Consider the following 9,596-nt stretch of genomic DNA (forward strand, 5'->3'; position numbering starts at 1 on the left):
CCGAAAAAACAAATGGACATAACATCAACGTAACATCTTATGCAAAAAACAATTTTTTTATTCAAAAAAAAAAAGAAAAAAAAAAGAGAAAATCACATTTCGACCATTGGCAAATCTCCTATACCTACCAATTTTATATTGAAATAGAATCTATAGAAATATTTATTCTCGCATTTTAAGGCTAATGAGCCAAATACGCATATTTTTCTTTGGAGGACTGTAGTCGCAATTTAGTTCATTTTCAGTAACAAGATGTGTGCAGCAAAGTCTCATATTTCTGCCAAGGGCAATAAAGCAACGGACGGATGTACATACGTAGATGAATTCAAAACTTAATAACGATCACTAACATATACATACCTTATGGAATTTCCAAAGCTTTTTTCAGAGTGTTACAAACGTTTCGAGAGAGGAGAATGAAATTGTGATATTGTATAACATTCGATATATGTGGTCAATTGTTTTTCTATTTTCTATGCGAGCACTTAAAGATCAGATTTTATTGTTGCACCTATTGTGATTTGTGTATTTTTCCTTTATTGTTTTTTTTTTTTTTTGTTTCTAAAAAACGAGATATTCTCACTTTACGTTCTAACTAAGGGAACTTGCCTGCGCGCAAGAATTTCCAATAATCATGTCAAATTTGAAGTCGATCAGGACAACATTTATCGTAGACGTTTTACGCAAATAGGCGGAGAGAGATAGGCTGGCAGACAAACAAACGAACGGAAGAGGATGGCTTCATTTTTGCGATCAGGAAAATGTTTACAATAGACAATGCAGAGACAGACAGACGGACATTCTTAAATCGATCAGGAATTTGATGCTTATCAAGAACACACTTATATATCTGCATTGTTCCTCTTTGTGTTCCGCGTGTGTGTGTGTGTGTGTGTGTGTGTTCTTCAACTATTTGGAGACAAAAATGACAATCGAGTTAAAAGCCTTTTAACATCAAATAGATGCACTTCTCAGCCTTTACAGCTAAAGGATGACTAAGTTCCTCATAGAAGTAGAGATTTTAGTTATCACAACGAAGTGAGGTAGTCTGCAGTTAATTATATATATATATGTTTATATATATATATATGCTTATATGCAATTAGGTCATTAATTTATCACAATTGAAACTATATGGAAAAAAAAATAATTATATTATAAAACGTATGCAGATTAAACTTATCGGCTGAAAATTCCATAAGGAAAATAGTTCGAATATAAAAACAAATACGAAATATTGGCGTAAATCTGTGTTCAGAGATTTTTTTAATTGTTTTATTTCAGCAATCATTTGCGTTATGAATCATAATAAATGCAAGACAAACAAAGCAATTGTATAAAATTAAATGAACTTATTCTAAAGGCGAACGCTTGTATACACAAATACCTATGTATCTACTCTGTATGGTAACTAAATAGTTACTCTAAAAAGTATTGATCTCAGTAATAAAAATCCCCTACTGATTAATTGAAAACAATTATTAAGGGGAAATATTTTTGAATTCTCCAAAAGGCTTAATATTTTTTTTTTTTAAATATTTTGAAAAATAATCATAGATTATGTACAAGAGAATTCCTATATATGCATAAATTATGTACATAAATTATTTATATGTGTGTGTATACATGTTCGAATATCCACCAAACACTTTTTAAATTGGCCAATATCACGAAGAAGGTGTATGTGACATCACAAAAAATAAATATATGAATATCAGTGTGCCGAGGGCTTGGGGACCAAGGTTAAGTGCTTTTTATTAAAATAATTAGTTTAACGTGTTAGGTATTTTATACAACTTATCAATTAAATTCAATAAAATATTTTTACATGAACTATCCAAAGATAACGTATAATACGAATTGTCATATCCGTTTGTAACAGTTGCAACTAACTTTCAAACTATATATATATATATATATATTGTGAGGACGTTTTCGTTCCTTTCCTAGGCTGGGGCAGCTCAACGGACCAGGGGACTCTTTATTCCAATAATTCTCTTTACACTTAACTTCAAATCTCTACCTCGGGGACAAAGCCGCGACCTTTCGTGTCGACGTCCCAAGCTCGACTCTCCAACTCAACTAAAACTAAAAACTAACTAACGTTACCTTATTCTATTCTTAATCTATTCTTAATCTATTACGATCCTATCTTAATCTATTCCTAATCTATATTAGTCTACTCTTATCCTATTCTTACCTATTCTTACCCTATAGCTATCCTATTCTTACGCTACCTTACTTCCTAGCACTCCTCTCTCCCCAACTAGAGACGGAGAACCCGTAAGGCCAAAACGGGGAACGACTTTGGATGCTTACACAATATATATATATTCATATATATGTATATATATATATGTGTGTGTGTTTACTTCTTATCAACGTAGTGTCTTTATTCGATCAGGTGCTAGAAAATCGAATAAATTTACATTGTTGAACCGAGCGCTTGCGGTATCTAGCGGACAGTTTTCTCACACAACCAAATTTTCGGTTAGAAGACGCATAGCACTTTTCTCAATGCCTACTTTATCTGGTAATTCATAGTCCAAGCGCTTTCATCGTCATTGAATATCGCGGTTTTTCTTAACAGAGTCTAATTAAAAGCTTTCTACCCAATATATGATTGGTGTAAAAAAAAGCGGTAAACTATCTCCGAACGAAATTTAGCTCGACTAGCATTCAATATTGATGGATTGATGGAAAGGACTATTTTAAATAACGTATCGGCCTCAAACGTTAATTTTATAATGCTTTCCGTTCCACTATGAGAATGCGCCTGCAATTTCAAACAAAATTGGTTGGAACTACGTTCGTAGCTTAACGTTTTTCGTAATCGCTTGACCAAATGTTGTATCCCGACAGTGAACTGTAACTACTTCGCGGCAATCATTGTCTGGGCACATGCGAAATTAACTCCTTCCGATCTGAACGCAAACGTAACGTAACGTTTCGATTGTATACAATTATCGTTGCGGCATGGTTTCTGCGGCCGGTCGATGTCGATAGCTAATTATGGATGGACTCGCTGTAACTCGTTGAATAGAGAGCTTGCAGCTATTGTTGTCGATCATAAAGTTACTGCCGAGTAATATATTCAAAATATCAGTTTCTGAATTATAGTGAAATTTCCGATCAACTTGCAACGCCTGCTCAGACGCTTTAAAATCTGGGTAAAATACATACACTTTTGATTAGAATAAAAATTTCAGATGGATTTGCCCGAAAAGTAGCGGAAACCGAAATCTTTGCTTATTTCATGAAAACTTCATGAAAATGTTTTATTTACCTTATTACGTGTTATTCAAATATGTTTTGTTTATGATAATAAGAAAAGTGCATTTTTTCGCTAATTCCCGCCAGAGCTCTGATAACTTTTTTAAAAACAATTTACAAAAAATTATTGCTTTTTTGAGGCAAACAAAACATCGAACCAATTTTGTTGATTCTCGTAGGAAGCTGCAACGCTGCTCAGCAAGTGCGTGAAGCAGACTTGAGTTTGATGAGTAAGTCCCATGACATAGCACTTACCAGTTGATTACTTCCAAGCGCGAAATACTTTTTCCTCTATGGTTGGATGGACGGATGCCGTTTAAAAAAAGGGACACTACGATGGCAATGCTGGTATCTTGAATAGCGAACGGTTGCAAATCAATGCTTTTCGTATTAATCGTTTCATCATTCAGACTTTATCCAATCGGCTATCGCAAGCTCTTTGGAAAATTAATTAATATTTCCATTGCTCCATGACGAGTATACTTTATTACCACACTAAGACCACACTTTTCTCTAGTCTGGTGCAAGCTGTCTTTCTCATCGTTCGAGCAAAGCGATGCATGCATTGCATGCACAAAACTTGCTATTGTTAGAAAAAACGACATGTGTTGCTTTCACGACTGCTTATAATGGACGCTTGATGGCCGACGTGTAAAAAAACACAACTACAAACATGTATGCCCTAAAAGAGTGCGCTTGGGGTTAGAGACACATCTATATTAAAATTCGGATTTCATACTTACATACCTAAAAACAAATTTTGTTCGGTCCGATCAGTCGAAATATATGAAAATATTATCTTGAAAGTAGGCATAGATGACCGACTAGATGATCGACTTGCGAACACATTCATCATAAATCCAAAATGCTCGCAACAATTATACTGATACTAATTTGATCTGGTCCTTTCCGCTACTCTAAATTCTAGATAATAATTCAAGCAAATCTCTTGAAAAGTTTTTCTTACCCTATCAGCAGTCGCCCTTCGTTTTATTATCCTCATATAATAACATAACCTACGTTGTCTTACAATGCATTTAAATAACTCTCAGTTCAATAATATATCACTAAAGCATCGATAAGCATCGATACAGTCGCTCTCTCTGGACGAGCGATAAACTTTTACTATCAATCCCTTCCTTCTCGAATAAAGGAACATCTTCGCTTTTAAAAGAATATTATATTTTATTATTTTATAGAGATCGTGCTACGTAGCTTGTAGAGACAGACTTTCGCCTAAAAAATGCCTAAATTCTGACATAGATTTCAATAGAGTTTTCATTATTATGACACATAAATTAATAAAAACTATTCTCTACGAAGTAATTTTATCGTCCATATAGCTGACGTAATAGTGCTATGTACGAATATGATTTACTTATTATACCAAGAAAACTGGGCAGCGACAAATTCATAAAACTTCCAGCTGTAAACACAAATGGTTGTTGTGCGTTTGTTAAAAACACTAAAAGCGATTTTCGATACCGGCCATCATAATCATACCAGGATGAATTGAAACTGCGTATAGGTAACGTTTTGCTCTTGAAATGAATAAGAAAAAAAGAAAATATGAAATATATATGTACATGTGCAAAGAAAAAGGGCATAAAGAGAAAATGAAAGAGAATACGTAGAAAGAGGGAATATGCATACAAGGTTAGAGTTAAAAAATTTTTAATCTCAAATCAATATAGACACGAGAGAGTGAAGACAAATTTTATCGTTAAATCTAAAAGAAGAGATAGTTATGAAGAAACCGAATAAATTCATATTTTATTTTTATTTATCAAATAAATCATTACTCATTGCCCCCATTCCTCAGAATGGTCTGCAATCTCGCTCTTTTGTAGAGATGCTTAGCTTACTCGTAAGGCTTGAACAGTTGCACAAATCGAGGCATTTTGTAAATCATTTTTGACAAATCAATCAGGTCCGCTAGACAGTGGACAGTAACTCTCTATTTTTTTTTTTTTTTTTTTTTTTTACTTTCTTTCTCTTTCTCGTTCTCTTTCCTTCATATCATTCTTTCCTTAACTTTAATAAATTCGAAAATAATATTTGAAGAAAGGTTTTGATTAATTACACATCTTAGGTAAATTTTTCAATTTTTCAAATTCAAATTAAATCACGCCCATTTTAATTTTTGAACGACACATTCCGGTTTTTGCAAGATTAGACGAGACTGTTGCCCACCTGCTCGGTTACCGCATTGCCGAAGCAGCAATAGAGAAATAGCTCGCAGGATATGCATCCACAATAGAAATAAATGAGAATGGCTTCGTTACTGGCGTCTGATTGGACTGTAGCCTGAAATCCCGTCATGGCGAATATAATCAAAGATGTAAAGAATTGCAAGAGAATCGATACACTAAATATGCTCTCAATATCTTGACAAACCCTGCAATCGCGAAATTGGATGTAGAAAATTTTCAAAATTATTATATATAACTGATCTATAGTTTAGCTTACTCCTTTAATAGGCAATGGTGTTCTATAATGGTGTTTAAGCTTCTTAAATGCTTTCCAAATATCGGCGAGTCATTGGCGCGGCATTTCTCTTGTTCTTTCTCGGAGCTAAGCTTATCAAAAGCTAAACTCAAAATATTCAATTGATAGCGCAATTGATTTAATAAATTAATATTTAAATAATCAATCGCTACGATTTGCATGGCGAATATCAAAACGCTAAGACTCATGTAAAGCAATTGCAATGGAAATGGCACCCACGCAGGCACGACAGCACGATAAGGAAACGTTTTCCCAGCCATCTTTACAGGATCTTTTAAAAAAAAAAACAAAAAAAAAAATTAACAAAATTTTTTAATTCCCCAATAGGTAACAAAATTTGTATACTTAAGAATAATACAAACATGCCCAGCAAACCGGTCGTAGCCACAATGGCCACATAAATGGTTAACAATAATTTATTCTCCAATTCTCCGTCAAGAAATGTTTGCCGCTAAAATTGATTGATTGATTGATTGATTCAAATCGATTTTCTTTTAAATCATTCTCAAGTACCTGCTCCTTGGATGTCGTATAAGTTTTAAGTCCGTATTTCAATTTATCCAATACTTTTTGTATATCCTTCAGTTTATACAAAGCATTAATTATCTGTAATTATGATTTTTTTTTTTAAATTATTCTTACATCTATTAAATTGTGTTTTTTTTTTCTTTTTCTTCTTCTTCTTCTTCTTCTTCATTTTCTTCTTACTTTAGCTAATCCGGCCAAATGCGTTAACGATATGCAACTATTTTGCGTTAAAATATTTAAATCATACCAATTTAAAGCCAAATCGTAAATTTCGCAAGCGGTATAAACGAAGGTTACCAAAATTGTGATGATTACCGTGTAAATGAAAATAAAAATATTTATATCACTTGAGTTTTGCCTTAGACGCATCACCGACACCCCAGCTATTTGTGCTAACCATAAATTCAATTCTATAGAACCGATTTGCCCTTTCCGTGGGTCCGAAGGAAAATAATTCATTAATGATTGCTTAATTTTCAACATGGCTACGATTTTATAATAATTATAACTAAAATAATTTTGAAATACTTGTCCTATTTTATATAAAAAATGAACCAAAATATTCAAAAGGCTGTGAAGCGAATTTTGGGCACCCATCACTTAAACGAATTTAATAAAAATAGCAAAGATTTTCTTATTTCTTGATTGTCTTAATAGTTAATTGTATATATATATATATATATATATATATATATATGTATATTTACATTTAAGAAGGCTGACATGCCCACAATGAACAATTAGGAAAAGCTTTACATAAATATTTATATAAATAAATAAATATTAATATATATATATATATAAATAAGACGACTGACATGCCCACAATGAACCATTAAGGAAAGCTTTGCTATATATATATATAAATAATATTATTATATATTTATATTATATTATTATACAATATTTACATAAATAAATAAGTACATATATGTCGAATAGAACGACTGACAAGCCCACAATGAACAATTAAGGAAAACTTTGCTATTTTTATATATTCCGTTTAAGTGGTGGGTAAATATATATCATATAGAAAGCAACGTTTTAGAAATTTCGTTATATAAAGCATTTTTCAATTTTCCAATTTAGCTATTGGAAGCAGATTTTCCTGAAAGAATTGCGGAAAAACAAAAGTGTTAAGATATCTGTTAAATTTTATTGTCAGAATACTAATTTTATATTACTTAGTATATAAATACATTTTATGGATGTTAAAAACGGTATTATAAACTTAATATGCATCCATCATTCGGTGGTTCTATATATAAGACGTACAAGAAATTTCTTCAAAGGTGTCACTGAATGCTTGCAAGCATGGCAATTAAGTAATTATTTTTAAATATTGCTTAATATTTCAGTTAATAATACCTTTAATTATTTATAAAATTTGTCTTCTTTTTTGCTTTAATCTAAAAGTCATAACAGAAAGGGTTCAATAAGTAATGCACATATTTTTCACACTCTTGGCAGCTGGCCCAAGCAGGTACGCGACACTAACTTTTATGCTGTGTTACGTTACATTTGTATTTTCAATGAATTAAATACAAACTTACATAATCACATTGCCATTAATGTTCTCATTTGCTTTATTATATGTAAAACAACTAAGTCCGGTAAATCTGTTGCTTTCAGTTTAAGCCCATTTCCAACAGAATTTAGAGTATCTTCAAAGCAAAAAGTATTTTCGTTAGTCATATCTATATATGTATATATATATATATCTGCATATATATATATATATATATATATATATATATATATCTGCATATGATCCTTAACAATATTTTTTACTTAACTTGCGTTAAAAAAAATGGATCATTTGCTAAGCTTAGCTTCTACAAACCGCTATTAACCACACTAGCATGAATTATGATCAAAATGCCATCTACAAATGACCACTAACCACACCAATATCTTCTACAAGTGACTACTAAGCACACTTGCATGAATTATTATCAAAATACCATCTACTCAAGCTCTGCCCTTTCAATGGAACTAAAAAGATAGCATACGTTTAGGAAAAAATATAAAATAATCACTTAAATAGAGCATGTTTTCACTAATCTGATCAAAAGAACTAACGAACGCTTCGTTAAATAAAACTAAACAAATCAATTACACAACAATGTAATATAGAGGGGGTGCGACTGATTTTTTCTATTTTCAAAATAAAAGTTTCTAGTAAAGAAAAATTTGTGAATTCAAACAAAGAAAAAATTATTGACGACTTTTGCTTGTACAATTTCACATGGCTGACACACGATACGATCCACTTGGTAAACGTACTTTGCACTTTACTTATGTCGAAAATACTGCATAAGAAGCGAAGCTACAAACGTTTTCTTCAGTAAATAAATAAAAAGAAAATTCTTAGCTTAGTCCGATATAGGCACCCCATTCAAGTGCCTTGCCACTTTACTGAGAGAGAGAGAGAGAGAGAGAGGGAGAGAGAGAGAGAGAGGCTATAACTTAGGCTATAACTTAAAATAATAATAATTCATCTCGTGGTGTCTTTCTAACATTTCTTCTTAACAATCTCTTCAACTCCTCTACCGCCTAAACATTATATTTATATATTTAAATAAATTTACGCAACATTTTCTGTTTGCAATATGCTTTTGTATCTCAATGCCAAAACCTTATTAAACATTATTAAGCATACTTCACAAACATTCTTAAACATGTCAAATATAAGCAGAGTTAAACATCGAAACCTTATTAAACATTATTATATTGACTGGACGATTTTTTCAATTCCCTGTCATATATAGTGTTATGGAGTTTTATGATGAAAATAGATCTAAGATAATGATTTTATATATAAACGCTCTTTTTATTTGAATATATTTTTAAATTTTCTTAATTTTTCACTCAATTAATATTTTTGAGTTTCTTTTCTTTCATTTTTTTTCGCAATTTTTCTATTCCTACAACTGCTTTGTGCATTAAATTAATTTTATAACGGAGAAAGATACATTAAGCATATAAAGCACGGTTTTCCACCCTTGATATCATGGTGGGCGCCATAAATAAATGGTTAAATACCCTGTTAAGAGCACAGAGTCGCTTTTAATAAATAAATGGTTAAATGCCCAACTTAACAAAAATGTTAACGCCAATCAGGTAATGTTAAAGGCCCAACTTAATCGACAAAAGGGATTCGATTCTGTTAAATAACGGACCAAATTAACAAAAGCCGTCGGCAAAACAAAAACTTAACATTAGCTAACGGACCAAATTAGTTGAAAGAAACGTTGCGCAAACGAAACGATATTTTCGGATGTTCC

The 9,596-nt window shown here is 31.8% G+C and overlaps 1 protein-coding gene across 1 annotated transcript; it reads right to left on the reverse strand.

Annotated features, from left to right (window-relative positions):
- Positions 1-4,601: 4,601 nt before the first annotated feature.
- On the reverse strand, positions 4,602-6,792 carry LOC119631827 (odorant receptor 85b-like). The gene is made up of 6 exons (XM_038024348.1): positions 6,490-6,792; positions 6,295-6,387; positions 6,127-6,232; positions 5,743-6,052; positions 5,467-5,671; positions 4,602-4,814 (listed from the first exon to the last, which is right to left on the reverse strand). The coding sequence occupies exons 1-6, from the start codon at positions 6,790-6,792 to the stop codon at positions 4,602-4,604; spliced, it is 1,230 nt and encodes a 409-aa protein (XP_037880276.1).
- Positions 6,793-9,596: the final 2,804 nt, after the last annotated feature.

This window comes from Glossina fuscipes, unplaced genomic scaffold, assembly GCF_014805625.2.
Source record: "Glossina fuscipes isolate IAEA_lab_2018 unplaced genomic scaffold, Yale_Gfus_2 1, whole genome shotgun sequence".
Classification (NCBI taxonomy): domain Eukaryota; kingdom Metazoa; phylum Arthropoda; class Insecta; order Diptera; family Glossinidae; genus Glossina; species Glossina fuscipes.

Coding starts and splice junctions, on each gene's coding strand:
- LOC119631827 (XM_038024348.1), bottom strand. CDS start 6,792: ATGTTGAAAATTAAGCAATCATTAATGAATTATTTTCCTTCGGACCCA. Junction 6,388..6,489: donor ATTTGGCCGGATTAGCTAAA/GTAAGAAGAAAA, acceptor TCATAATTACAG/ATAATTAATGCTTTGTATAA. Junction 6,233..6,294: donor ATACGACATCCAAGGAGCAG/GTACTTGAGAAT, acceptor AATCAATTTTAG/CGGCAAACATTTCTTGACGG.